This window comes from Sphaerodactylus townsendi, linkage group LG06 (assembly GCF_021028975.2).
Source record: "Sphaerodactylus townsendi isolate TG3544 linkage group LG06, MPM_Stown_v2.3, whole genome shotgun sequence".
In the NCBI taxonomy this organism is placed as follows: Eukaryota; Metazoa; Chordata; class Lepidosauria; order Squamata; family Sphaerodactylidae; genus Sphaerodactylus; species Sphaerodactylus townsendi.
Window position 1 is genome coordinate 59,247,497 of NC_059430.1, and position 15,199 is coordinate 59,262,695.

At 42.0% G+C, this 15,199-nt stretch overlaps 1 protein-coding gene across 1 annotated transcript in view; it reads right to left on the reverse strand.

Moving 5' to 3' along the window:
* Positions 1-10,497: 10,497 nt before the first annotated feature.
* Positions 10,498-15,199, reverse strand: part of MYRFL (myelin regulatory factor like) — a 54,379-nt gene continuing 49,677 nt past the window's right edge. The window contains exons 23-25 of the mRNA XM_048499177.1: positions 14,413-14,521; positions 10,808-10,882; positions 10,498-10,714 (exon numbers count right to left, since the gene is read on the reverse strand). Of these exons, the coding sequence (XP_048355134.1) occupies positions 10,628-10,714; positions 10,808-10,882; positions 14,413-14,521 (271 nt within the window). The 3' untranslated portion in view covers positions 10,498-10,627. The remainder of the gene's footprint in view (positions 10,715-10,807; positions 10,883-14,412; positions 14,522-15,199) is intronic.

Consider the following 15,199-nt stretch of genomic DNA (forward strand, 5'->3'; position numbering starts at 1 on the left):
GTCACTGGCTGGGTGCCCCCACCAGTCATTGTTGGGGGGGGGGCACTGACACCAACCCACTATACCCAGGCCATTCAGGAGTCGAAAGGACGTCTCGTGGCCCAGGAAAACCCTGGAACTGCAGCTGGGTACCTCAGCCCATTGCTGATGCCATTGGGGGGACCACTGCCACTGACCCCTATACCAGGGCCATCCAGGAATCAAAAGGACATCTCGTAGCCTAGAGGAACCCTGCCTCTCTCTCCTCGGATCAAAGGAGCTTTGACGCTCGCCAGAGCACCTCTTGTCAGGTTGCAAAAACAAGCCGGCAGCAGATGAGCTCCACAGCTCCTTTCCTTCCATATTTCAGCTCCCTAGCAGCTAATACTAGTAATAAAAGTCATTAAACAGTAGCAGCACTAATACCAACTAACGTGCATTGGTCCTTAAGGTAGCAAAAAAACTAGGTCTGAAAAATAAAACTAATTATCGGAGCTCTGGACTAACGTTCTGCTCCGGGCGCCAACAGTTCCTGGTACTTCAAAGGCTTGTGGTTCAAACTGGATGGCAAACAGCAAAGCTTTCCTCAAACCTGTAGCATAAGTTGTCCTTGACTGCTTCCATCTTACTCACTGCTGCTGCCACCATGGTGTGTGGCAGGGGGGTGCTTTCCAGCTGCCATTAGAAACAGCCGGTGAATAGCAATTTAGATCAGTGGATCAAGAAAACTCAATGGATTGCTTACTGTTTTACTTTAAAATCATCTTCCTAGCCAAAGGTGAATAGACATTAGCTATGGCCATTGCATTTTTGTAAAAAGGAAAAAAAGTTGCAGAAATTTCTACCAATTCCCTACCCCTTCAGTACTTGGGAGGGCCCCCAAAAGGTGCTGGTACTCAGTACCTGTAAGTACCACCATACAAAACATGTCCTGGTTATGGCTACTCATTGATGAGAGAAAAGTACTCCACATCTTCTCAAAAATGGCCTTTGTCCAGGCAGCATCTCCAGGCCAGGCAGAGGATGATAGACAGACAGACGGATAGGTATCCCTACAAACTGGTTTAAAGTTAATAAGCCCTGCTTGAAATGAAATACTAATGGTTCTTCTGTTGTTCCAGACATGAAAGTAATGTGGCCAAAAAGTATCAAGCATTTGGGGGCTGAGCCTTGACTGAAAAACATGCCATGAAGGGCAAAGCTGCATGTTATGTTTTCCTCATACCCTCCCTGGCTCTTCATGATCAGATGTGCATTGAACATTCTGTGCTAAGAACTTTAATCCTAAAGGGGCCCAGTTCAGAATGAGGTCACAGCACATGCAGAGAGAGGGCATAAACCATCACCATGCCATTGTTCATACTTGAAAGAGCGCCAGGATTGGTACTACCTACCCCACTGTGGAAACCACATATAGCATAGGTGTCAAACTCGCGGCCCTCCAGATGTTATGGACTACAGTTTCCATCATCCCCTGCCAGCATGATGCTTGCAGGGGATTATGGGAACTGTAGTCCATAACATCTGGAGGGCCGCGAGTTTGACACCTGTGACATATAGTGATGGGCTGCTTGTAAGTTTCCCCAACAGGGCAAATAGCACCCCCTAAAGGTGATTCAGGTTGGGAAAATGGTCAGTGGGGAGGTTAAGCACTGTAACATCCCAATCCAAATCTACCCATATCTGGCTGGAAATTAAGTGCCCAGGATATAACTCATATTACACATCCTAATGACATGAACCCAGACAAGGAAAGCATAACCTATAGTTCGCTATCTAAAATGGATATAACAGAATTTTACATGGTTTATTGCAAAACTGAATGAGAAAAAATGGAAATTATTTATCCTGACCTTTAAATATAAACTTGTGTATTTTTAAAATCTCTTTGATGTTTTCCTAGTTGGGAAAAAATAAGACAGGAGAATAATTTGTCACTGAATTTGTCTTTTTTTAAACACACACACCCCTTTCTAAATACCAAGAGTAGATTTTTGCACAGCCAGCAGGGCCATAATGAGAAAATCCAGATCTGTTGCAGCTCCTTTTGTGAGCTTCCTCATTGAGCTTATGGTCCCTGTTTAAAGGGCGCATGGTGAGAACATGTGCATGATGACAGACAGCTCATGTACTGACAGCTTTTGGCAAAGCTGCATTATTTCACAGAGGACGCTCCATCTGTTACTACATTCAGCCACAGAAACTGACCTCGTAGCACTAAGAAGCCCTGGAAGATTAACATTTAACAATGCTTTCAGCTTTAGCCTGTATCATGTTTCATCTTTCAGGGGACAGACATATAAGGGAAGGGGGGGGGAGGCAGAATGCCATGAAGTGTACTAGCTAGCAGTTTCTCCCATTCTTGCTAATGTAGTCTGAAATCCTCCCTCCCCCACCCCAGCTGATTCAATAATCTAAGAAAAATCTGACTCCTCCCACTTCCCATTTATAAGGGAAAATGTACTGCCTTTCTGAGGGTTTGCGTACACAAGCAGTGTTCAGAGATTGTTATCTAAAGGCTGTTTCCCCAAGGATATTGCTCCAAGACTGTAAACTCTGCACACATTAGGAATTCTCTTTGGCTACCATGTGCCAGCCACAGTCTAGTTAGTATGAACTCTACAGTTCAGAAATGGTAATGTTTCTATTCAGATGCAAATTGAACACTATCAAGCTTAGACTCAATAAGGGCTGGGGGAGACCAGCTCTCTGCAGAAAGTTGCCATCCCTCTTCTGAGGCTTCTTTTTTAAAAAATATTTTTATTGAAATTATAACAACAATATATGAGTCCGACATCTGACTCCGTTCAATTTTTAAAAAACATTGCTTACATAATATAACTCAAACATTATACATAAATTTCCTTGCAATCATTTCTAACTAGTAAAATTAAAATTTTCTAACTTATAAGCAATAACCTTGCTATTTGTCTTTATTTGGCTTTACCCTTCCCTATCCTAATCAATGCATAAATCCCTTTTAACTTACTTAATTATCTTACATATAAACTATTTTTATTTCAGATAGGTATTTTTCCTCTCACGGTTTTGCTAGAAAATGGTTATCTTTCCTTTAATTCTTATATAACGTTTATCTTTTAAGGTAGTCTAGGTACGGTTTCCAGACTGTTTCATATTTTTCGGGAATCTCTCTTAGTTTCCACGTCAATCGATTTCCATGGTTTCCAGTAATTTATTCTCCCATTGAAGTAAAGTCGGTGCTTCTTTATCTTTTTGAGTATTTAAGCTTCTATTTACAGTTCTTGCTGACAGTGTTTATCATGTAAAGAAAAGGTTTTCATTCTGTTTAATTGAACATCTTCAGTCCAATCCCTGGCCAGAGAATTTCTGGTTTCAATAAAATTTTTTTGTTTTTTAGTATTTTTGTTCATTTTCATACAATTTTCACCCAATATAATTTTATCTTTCACAATTCCACCACATTTGGATAAATGTTCCTCTATCTTTTCTGCATCTCCAATACTTATCATGTGTTTTTTATCGATTTTGGCTAGTTGGCTTGAAAGTATTTAAGTACCATCTGTTAAATAATTTTACAAAATTGTCTTTTTTATGTTCATTGATAGAGTGAACTTACTGTTCTTTCCATATTTTACCTCAGTCCGGAAGCCGTAATGAAATGTTTTTTCCTATATCTTTGGCCCAACTGATCTCATCTCTTTTTTGACCACTTCCTGCTCTGTTTTATTTCTAAAAAGAGTTGCTTGTATATTTTACTTATCTTTTTTCTTACTATTTGTCACGTTATTTATAATGTCAAATTCATTCGGTTTATTTTGGAAGCCTAATTTTTTCAGATCTTTTTTGAATACTTCTGTTAATTGTTGGTGTGTAAACCAATGACATGGTTTACCGTTGTTCAGAATCTCATCTCTATTTTTTAATTCGTAACCTGCTGCCGTTTTTTTTAGAATTTCTGTATATGTGGGCCAATTCCAATCTTCATTAAATTCCCGTATTCTCAGAGCTTCTGCTCTTGATAGCCACCCCGGTACATGATCATATATTAATCTTCTATATTTTGTTCATACTTTGTAAATGGGAGACCTAATTTTATGATTTTGGAATACTTTTTTTTGTATTTTACTATCGTCATTGGCCCATCTATAATCGTGCCAACCTTTTGGTAGGTCATGTCCTTCTAGTTGGAGCAGCTTTCGATTTTTTAGAGTGATCCACTCTATTGCCCAAACCAACATATTTGTTTCATAGTAGAGTTGTATATCTGGGACCCCATTAATCCCCCTTTCTCTTTCGATCTATCATATTATTATAATTTATACTTTTAAGCTCTTTTTACCTTGCCAGATGAGATTTGGTGACTATTCGTGTCCATTTAAGCTAATGTTTTTTGCTGTGATCATAACTGGAATATTCTGGAATAGATTTTTTGTACATCAATTTTAGGGAGGATGATGTTCTGTAACTATGCTAACTACTATCCTTCCCGAAAGGATAGTTTTAAATTCTTTCATCTTTCCAGATCTTTATTAATTTTTTCCCATGTTTTGTTATAATTGTTTTCGGATAATGTGTAATTTTTTTCTCCTATCATAATCCCTAAATATTTGACCTTCTTTTCTACTTGGAACCCTGAAATTCTTTGTAGTTCTTCTTTTTCCTTCTGTGATATATTTTTTGCTATTATTTTAGTTTTTTCTTCATTAATTTTTAATCCTGAAATTTTCCCAAATTCCTTTAGTTTTCTAATTATTTCACTAATGTTATCTAATGGGTCTTCAACAAACAAAACTATGTCATCCACAAAGGATGACATAGTTTTGTCTTCTGAGGCTTCTTTCATCTTTTTTTGCTATCTCTAGCTGTGGGATTAAATTTAGATGAAGGTGTGGTGAGAATTGTGGGGAGGAACATTAACAATTTGAGATATGCTGGTGATACTATATTACTGGCAGAAAATAGCGAAGGCTTGAAATGACTTCCATTAAAAGTTAAAGGAGTGCCAAAGCAGAACTACAACTGAACACCAAGAAGATAAAAATAATGACTATTACTCAGCTATGTAGATTTAAAGGATCCCCACACTATCCTTCAAGCTAGGGTAAAGGGATCTTCTTATTTTACTTTGCTGCCACAATAAAAAGAAAAGAAAACTAGAAATCCCCCAAGCTGCTGGGACTGGTTTGAAGCATTAAGGATCCCACCTCACATGTACACACACTTGGTCTGAAGGGAGATGTCCTTCAGAGTCCTTTTAACAAAATGGAGAACTCAAAAAACTGGCTACAGGAATCAGTTACACAGAACCAGGCACACACAATCCTCTGCACATAAGCATGAGGCTGGCACAGGGGTAACTTAAACATAGAAAACAGAATTTATTTTGAGGAGACTAAAGAAAGGTTTCTTAAAATACTGACTCAAAGAAGGTTCTTAAACTTAATGGTTTCAAGGGCTTAAGATGTTACTTCAGATTCATATGCACACAGACACAGGCAGGTGTCTCTTAAGAGGAAGATTTAGCTTTAGACTAATAAATTCCCTTACACACAGAGACACTATTCCCCTCCCTTTCTCCAGCACCCACTGATCACCCAAACACTGGTCCAAGCCCAGGAGATTCCTGGCACACTTGGCCTCCCTCTCCCACTAGTCTTAATGAAGCTTCACTGCTTACTCTGGACTGGCTTCTCCCAGACTGGTGATTCTGGTGATACACACACAGAGGGCAAGAGCAGACTAGATAGGTCTGGGCAGTTTTAAAACAGCCAAGCTCTACAGAGTGCTTCACCATCTACACCCCAGTCCAGGACACTCCTCTCTCCAGTCAAGCATGCACCGCTTGAACTTGGACTGGACTTCATCAGCCAACTCCTGCTGAGACAGAATCCTTTTCTTCCAGAGCTGACAGACTCCTCAGACTCTGCTCTGACCTGATCTTCAGTCTAGACTGCTCTCTGACAGACTCCGATCTGAACTTCATCCTCCTCTAAGTGCTGTAAGCACACTAGCTCCTAGCTTTGGCCAAATGTTGTGGTCCTTTTCCCAACCAATCAGGTTGGTTCTCTGCTTAATGAGCCTTTTTCTCTTACTCTGGCTGTTGCCAAGGCCTTCCTCGAATTAGGCCTGTTGGCCATGCAACCCTTCAGGAGTGGGGCAAAGTTAGATTACAGTGTGCATATGCAGTCCTTTGAACATCTTCCTTTGCAGATTGAAGGGATGAAGCAAGAGCCCAGGTGATTTGAGAAAGGATTAATCCAAACAAGGTGAATGCCCCAGAAGAAGCAAACCAACAGCAGGATCTTCACCTGAGGAAGGCAAATGTCTCAGGAGGATGCTGGTCAGTTAATGGAAATAAGATCAGTTAACAAAAGCCATGGCAGAGTGTTTAAAATGACCTTGCAGGAGAGACAAGGATGGATGCAGTCTCTTCACTTCTCCTTCTCAACACCCTGAAACTATAGCCAGCTGTTAGGAGAAACAAGTGCTCTCTGGATCCAAGCCAAAGAGAAATAAAAGGCTTTAATTTCTGCCCTACATTGATTTACTGTGTGCATCTGGCCAGAAGCCTCTTTCATTTCACTAGCAATTCAGGCGTATAAGTTCCTGGGGCTCTCTGCTAGGAAGCTTCTCCCTTTTTCCCCTGAAGGAAGAATGGAGTTGAAAGGATCTGAATTTTTGCCTCTTTAGAAAATGTGCAGCAAATGCATTATCTATAAATACAAAAACCAACATTACAGTGGAAATAGCAACTAAACATCTGCTTCTTAGTATGTTTTTGTAACTGAGGAGTAATAGAAGACAGCACCAGGAAGCTTGGTTAAAAAAGCCCCTCTGCTTAATGTAAAGCCCCGCCGCCTTATCCCTACCATGAAAAGGCCTTGCTCATCCTTTGTTACAGGAGGCTGTGAACCCTGCCAGGACTGGTCTTGGCCACAAGGCATCTGGGGCAGTTGCCCCAGGCCCTGTGCTGTGGAGGGCCACACTGGAAGCCCCCACCACCTCACAGCCGGTGCCCCAGCCACTGCCCTTAAGCCCTACCACCATGGAGTCATAGTTGATTCCCGTGCTTCCTGAGACTCAAACAGTGTGTATGTGTGGTGGGGGACAGGGGGGGCAGGGGCAAGGGTGGGATCAACTGTTGAATGGTCAGATACATTCGTCACCCTACTCTTCCACACTGCCTAAGTGATTCTTGGGCCCCATCTTTAAGTTTGGCCCAGGGCCCTGGAACCTCTGACTACTGCTGCTTCTTATATGGTCCACTTCCCACTTTGTGCCTTATTGATCTGAAATGCAATCTTGTCCACACAGCTATGCAGATAAATTTGTGTTAAGAGCAAGGAGAGTGATTGATGTCTAACCATATGCATAAGTACACCCAGTTTGCATTTGCAACCATACTGTACCAGTACAAAAATTATTGCACACTAATTCAGCATTCCTATTCCTAGCCAGCGTCTTGTGATCTCAGGCAGCATTCATTCACAATGCCTCACATTCAGTCATATTTATTGCAAACATGTGGATATGAATGTGGAGAGATTTGTGATTGTGTCTGATTAGGTCATCATGAGTTGCACTGAACTGTTGCCTGTGAATTTGGCCCATGCTTTCCTGGAACTGTTTGGGAGGTAGGCTTTGATCTATGGACAGTGGCACTTGGTACTCATAGTTTTTAATACTTAGATTCTTGTTCTGTGGTTGTCATGTTGCCTTACTTCAAGGGTCACTCTTCTTAATGTGAGTAGAACTGCTTTCACTGTGACACTGATGCAACATTATTGGCTGTTCTGATGCATAACAATATCACCAAAGAGCTGCAATGTTCTTTACAGTAACAATGTTGCCAAATTACTAAAAAACAATGCCTTACACAGCAGATCACAAGATGAAAAACTAGGGGACTGTTAACAAAGGCACTTAACTGACACAGACATAATTCCCAGTGTCCTGGTCTGCTTTTGCCAATTTCAGTGTCCTAAGGAAAACATTTACCCGGCATATCTAAATGTGAGATTGGTAGAACTGTGCCACTAGATATCAGTGAGCACTTCAATGGAAGGACCAGAAAAAGGAAAATATGGGACCCCCCACAAAAGGCAAAAGGTCGACCCCATTATCTTTATGGTAATTAGTATAGCAACAGAGGTACTGCTCCAGGGTCTGGTTCGTACATTCGGTCTGGCTGTCTGATTGGGCGTGGTATGGTGACGTCACAGCCGACTCCACCCCCAACAATGAAAGAAAAGACTTCCAGGACTTAGAAACAAATTGCAGACCCCAATCGGAAATGATCTTATCAGGAATGGAATGCAGCCTATAGATGTGTTGAATAAACAGCTTCACCAAGGCAGGGGCCGAAGGAAGTGTGGCGCAAGGAATGAAATGGGCTTGTTTGGAAAAAAGATCCACCACAACCTACAGCACCGATTTGCCTTTACTGTCTGGGAGATCAGTAATAAAATCCATTGAAATGACATGCCAGGTATCGGCTGCAGGAGCCCCTGTGGCTTGCCTGGGGTGGACTTTGCTCCTGCGCACATAGGGCAACCCTGTACATAAGCCTCAATGTCCTTAAGCATAGTGCACCACCAAAACTGCCAACATAGGAAATGTAAAGTTTTCACAAAACCATGTTTCATGTTAGGCTATGGGACAGAGACAACTCTACTAGCTCTAGTTGATGACCTCTGTCTAAGCATAGGCAAAGGCCAAGCCTCTCTGTTGCTCTTTTTGGATTCATCTGAAACATTTGATACAGTGAACCTTCCATCTTATTTAGAGACACCCTGTTCGAGAAGTACATGCCGGGGATGTTTGTTGAACTGGTTCAAATCAATTCCTCATGAGCTGAACTCAAATGGTTGGTATCAGAATTCAGTTGTCATTGGTGTAGGACCAATCTTGTGGGGTTCCACAGGGTACAATTCTAAACTTCATGCTTTTCAATCTCTAAAGTCCTTAAGACAAATCATTCATAGTTCTGGGGTTGGTTGTTATTAATATGGTGACAATACTCAGTTCTATATATTCATATCCAAATCTCCTGATGATGCAGTAGAGATCCCGAATCACTGCCTGGCTGCTGTGGTTAACTGGCCAAAAAGTGAACAAACTGAAAGTAAACCCTCTAAAGAAAAAGGTAATGCTGGTGGGAAGGAAGAGTTCTTGAAGAACATTATGCTCCCCACTTCTGATGGAGTTCAACTGACTCTTGCTGACTCAGTTAAAAGCCTAGTGATTATACTGAATCCAGCTTCATTACTGGAGAAGCAAGTTAATGTAAGTGAAAAAACCATTCTGCCAACTCAACCTAGTCCATAAAATGACCCCTTACCTTGGCCAAGTGCTGAAAGTTTAAGGTTTAAGGATTAATATTCATTGCAGAAGAAACTGGAAGTCTCTATGAAATAAGTACTTTTTAATTTGGTCAGTTTTTGTTTTTATGGGTGTTTTGTATTTTAACTTTAAGTACAAATAAAAATTGTTATTGCAAAAAAAATGGTCTGACCTGGATTCATGCCACAATAACATCAGCTACTGTAACACACTATACATTGGTCTCCCCTCAAAATCAACTCAGAAACTCCAACTGGTCCAGAACACAGTGACTCCATTATTACTGGGAAGTAGACAGAGCATGCATGTTACTTGCATTCTGCAGATTCTCCATCAGCTGCCTGTTTGCTTCAGGGTTAGGGTATTGGCTGTCATGTACAAAGGCCTTCATGACATTGGCCCCTTTTATTTGCAGGACAGCAGCTTCCCTCCCTAAGCTCTGCCACAGAAACCCTGCTCATGTCAGAAGGGTCTTCTATGGGCAAATGGGCAAAATCAACAACAGTCTGTACACATGCTTTCTCCATTGTGGTTCCTGCCTTGTGGAATGGCCTGGCCAAGGAGATGAGGAAAGCTGCTACTCTTCTGGCTTTCCACAAACTATGCAAAACTGAACCATTCAAGAAGGCTTTTCTGCACAAGAATTGGGGTTGCACTGAGTAAAATGGTTTTACAAACTTGCTTGCATACATGATTGGGACTGTGGTCTATACTGTGGCATATAGCTTTTTGTAAGTGGGATCCTATTATGCAATTTCTGTACCATTTAATGTGTCTCGTTAATACTTCTGCTATGTTTTAATTCTTTTTCATGGTTCCAAACTTCTAAAATCCTAATGCATTGGTTATTGAATGTCTCATTTTATTGATTGCACTGACTCACTCTGTGAAATCTGCTTGGAGATCTTGTGGGAAAGGGGGACAATGAACAAACAAACAAACAAATAGAAATCCCATGGTCTTTCTTTGGTTTGGGAACAGCTGAATCTGACAAATGCAAGATTGTTTCCCTACAATTATTCTCTTCTAGAACACCACTAAAATGAACACCCATAGCCTAGGTCACCAAGTAGATCAGACAGACAGTTAGCTGAATATCAGCCAACTGAATCTTACTTAATTCCAGTTCTGCTGGAATTATCAGCAATCACTTTACTAGCACAGATTGAAATATGACAACTTTGAAGAAGAACATAGTTTTGTTTGCTTCCATTTATTTCTATAAGGAGTTAACCCAGAAAAAATAATCTGACAATGAAGTTGTTGATGGCACCAACAGTATTCCCCTTCCCTTTCTTTTGCAGGAAAAGTTAATGCCAGCCTTTTAGTTGCATTTGCGATAAAAATAGAAGAAATAATCGGTGAAAAATATCCCAGTGTAGTTAGGATCTGTTGAACAGTCTGCAAGATCCTGTTGAAACAAAACAGATATGATTAAGACATATCAAAGCAAAATGTTTTGTTCTCTTTTTCTCTGATTGACTTTGGAAACACAAAGACTTACTGGAACAGCAACCCGAAAATGATATGCACTGTCATATGCAGAGGCTACAGGAAGATCCCAAATGTGTTGGAACCCCTACAGAACAAATGGGGGGAGGGAAAGAGACAGAAAGAAATCATAGGCAACAAAACTGACACCATTGTTGACTTTCTTGTGATTACACCTATTTGATGCAGCGTACAGTAGTTTTCAAGCATGTGTGATTATGGCAAAAATTGACAATTGTGAAATTAATAGCCGCCCATGAAATCAACCTGGACATATTCTTACTGTATAAAGTGTGGAGCAACCTTATGACAGCATATGTTCACACATAGGGACATCGCTGGGGTTAGATATGATCACAGGCATTGTGAGTTAAAACAGGAAAAACTTTATGCAAGCTTAAAACCTGTCCCATTTTAGAATGTGAGTGCCAGCACTGTAGACAGAATATAGGGTAGCCTGATCCTTTGCTGTTTCAGGAGGCGAAGGCATTTACTCTTTGCTTTTGGGTGGGGGGGATGTTATTCATCAGAGGCAGGACATGCAAATCTGCTCAGTATAGGATGAACAATGGCTATCAGAAAAATATCACAAGAGACATGTGTTTTTAAAAAGCAGCCAACAAGAAGCCTAGAGCTGTCTGGTTTGTACCTTGGTGGGAGTTAATAATCATCTGTTCCTGTCTAACAGAACAACATTTTTATCCAAAATTTACTTCAGCTTTATACAGAACTTTCATTCAAGACTGCCTTCACATGGGGATCATTCCCCATTGTGTTCTCATTGTTCCTCAAAATGAGAGGTATTTCCAGAGGCAACAGAGGCTCAACACAGAGGGATTCTCCATTTTTCTCCCTCCCACTGACCATTTCCCCGCTCCCTCTGCTGGAGTGCTTTCTATCTGGCTTTAAAAATTGCGGCATGTATAGCTATGGTACAATGATGCTATAACAATGTATGACATTACTGGTTTTTAAAATGGCAGAAAGTCCACATGGGGGAGGGGTAGACAGAAGTTGTTCTGACTCTGCTGGCTGGGCTTTTCTGCAGCATTTACTAGGAGACTGAGGAAAACCCTTACTGCTCAGAACCTGATAAAATAGGGCTGCCAACATCCAGGTGGTGGCTGAAGATCTTCCAGGATTACAACTGATCTCCAGATGACAGAGATCAGTTCCTCTGGAGAAAATGACTGCTTTGGAGGGTGAACTCTATGGTGTTACAATCTGCAGAGGTCCCTCCCATCTCCAAACCCTGCCCTCTCCAAGCTCCACCCCCAAATCTCTGGGTATTTTCCAAGTGGGGAACCCTATGTTAAAATCATGAGCCCAGCCTGCATTAGAGGAAAGTAAAACCATCCAGGAAAAGTTACAGTGATTACAGAAAACAGCTTTCTAATAAAGTCATTATCTCCATCAGTCTATGGTTTCCCTCTTCTTTTGGTTCCACCCAGCTCCTTAGTTTTGTTTGAACAACCAGGTTTTGCAATGGGGAGCCCTGTTATTGTGTGGCATATTAAGATTTTTTTTAAAAAAACTTTTTTTGTCTTTTGCTTCATTTTCACCAAAGGAATTCTTTTTCCACACTAATTCTCCTCTAATACAAATTTTAGCTTTCTTCCTTTCATGATCTGTCATTCCTCTATCTCCTCTTCTGATTAGAGCCCCCCACCCCAAGCTTTCATTTTTGGTCTCAACTCCTCATATATCCTGGCTGGCAGTTGATAAAATATTTAATAATAGTATAGTTGCAAACCTTTGATAATATTATGAACAGAAGAAGGAAGTTAGTATTTCCCATAATCTATCAAAGCAGTAAAAGGATGCTCTTCCCACCCTTTACATACATAATAATAGAATGTTAATCTGCTTTAGTGGTAAAAACTGTGGAACAGAAGTTAGAATTTAACTTTTCTATTGCAAGTAGCGGAAGTGTCTAGAGATAACCTGAGTCAGGATATTCCAATTCCTTTAATTTTTGACCCCAGAATTCACACAATCATCCTGAAACTGGTGGCCAAGTTTGAGATTCCCAGTATTATTTTCTGATATATCTGCCACAAATGGACAGATAGATGGATATACAGGCTTTTTTAATTATTACAGATTATTAGTAACAGACATCCAAGTGATTTGTTATGATATTTGGTTTGGATCAAGGTCATATGAGGGTGCCCAGATGAATCTTTGTCCAGGTGCCTGTATTGTAGACTACTGGCATTTGCGGGCGTACTACCATCCGTGCCCGGATGACCCTGACCGACCCCCTGCTGCTTGCTGGGGAGCACAAGCGTTTTTGCCTAGGGACAGTACCTCTTGTCCCCAGGCTATCCATTTTGGTGTGTAGTCCCGTGGGGAAGCCAAAGCGTCCCTGCACAATAACAAGCTGATTCAGTAGGTCCTTAGCAAGCCAGGCACTGGAGGCAGCGACTGTTGCAGATCGCCAGTGTTGTAGCCCACGCCCTTCAATTTCTGGGTTGCCGCTGGAGTGTCCCAGGGGCGTAGAAATCCCACTGTGCTCCCAGAGGAGCAGGACTGGGAGTGCTCCGCCTCCCTCCCTCTGACCCAGAGAGGTGCCTTATTCTCCCTTACTCACAAAGCCTTCTAGGCAGACTGGTCTCGATAGGCATAGGAGAAGTGAAGCTGAGCTGGGAGCCCAGCTTAACAAGAACTGATGATGATGCTGGCATTTGTTTGGTAAACCTTCAGATGGGGTGATTTGTAGGAGATTTATATGCTTAAGGTTAATTTCCCCTTTGCACTGGCTTGGAGCTGTTTCTCAGGCCAGCCTACCTCTAGGGTTGGTGTGAGACAAAGAGTAGGAAAAGGCAGTTGGTGGGAGAGGCCATGTATGTTTTGCTGGGGGTGGGGGGGGGGTGTTTGTGCAGTGGTGCAAAAAAAAAAATCATTGTTTGAGTGGAAATTGAGTAGGGAAGGGTGGCCGCCCATGCCGGAGGGAAGCCAAATTCAGGTTTTGTCCCCTCGAACTTCAGTTTGTATATAGATACACTCTGCTGGGGTAGAGCCTTTGAAAGCCTTTGCAGGCTGGTTGCCTTGGCTGCCGGGCTGCGGGGAGCTTCTAAAAAAGCCTCAGCCTACTGCCTGAGGCGCAGGTGTCGCGAAGCCCGCGAAGCCGGTTGCGCCAGCTGCGGCTGGGGGGCTTTCAAAACCACCTCGCCTCCACAGCTTGTTGAGCTGAGGCGAGAAGCCCCGCTATTGCCTTGGCTGCCGGCTTCATGGCTTCATGCCTCTGTGCCTGCTACGCTGGTGTTTAAGTCTCCAGAAGCTGGTTGCCTTGGCTGGCCGGCTTCTCTTGAGGGCTTGTAAAAAAGCCTCGGCCTCTGGCTTGTTGGGAGGATGGCCCCGCTGCAGCCGCCGCCTTGGCTGGCCGGGTTTCTGGCTGTGTTTCTCAGCCCCTGAGGCAAGCTGTGTCTTTGAAAGCTCCACAGAAGCCGGTTGCCTTGGCTACCGGCTGCTGGGGCACCTAATTCCCTCGCCCTGCAGTCCCTGGCCCGGCCCTCCACAATATTTTCTGTTTCTTATGCGGCCCCATGGAAAAAATAATTGCCCACCCCTGCTGTATTGGCTCTTGGCAGCCCTTTTGGCAACAAAAAGCAATACCTGTGTAGTTTCCTGGAAGGATTCCCTCTTCTGGCGGGTTTGATGATGATATGAACAAGGATTTCCAAAGGTGATTTTGCATTGAAAGATAATCAATGGCTCTGTTGTACTTCAAGAAAAAAGGATTATATGAACAGCTGTAATGTCCCATTGTACCATTGAATGAATATTATACTTTAAAACTGAACTGTGGAACTAGCAGTGCCATTCTAAGTAGAATAATAGTCTTCCCAGAGCCAAACTACTTGTTATCTGTAACATGCTTCAGGCTGGGTGTGTCCTTTTTTTTTACAGACCAACAATGGCACCAGGGAACTAAGGATCCTAAGTGTGCTGGAGCCCCATTCTGCTCAAGAACATGACATGCAGAGGAGGGGATTCAGCATTCCCTCCCATGCCATTTTCCTGAGCAGGTCCTGGCTCAATTCGACAGGACTGGCAAGACTGAAACATCTTGCCAGGTGTATGGTTGAGGAAAGTTACAGTTTTCATCTTAGCTGGCCTCCCTAATTTTGCCTGCACTGGTTTCCCTTGTGACTTTTTTCTATTCCTTCCTTTCCCCTTTTCTTCCTCCCCATTATCTTTGTCAAGTTATCCCAAGTTATCCTTTGATTGGTTATCTCCGTTGTTGTTGTTTAATATTTAGGGCACCATCTAGAATTTTAAAATTACTAAAAAATTTAAGTATCATTTATATTATATTGTATACATTTTAATATTCTTGTATTTTATAATTATTAGCCACCCTGGGGAAAGGGCAGGATAGAAACTGAAAAAATGAACAAAC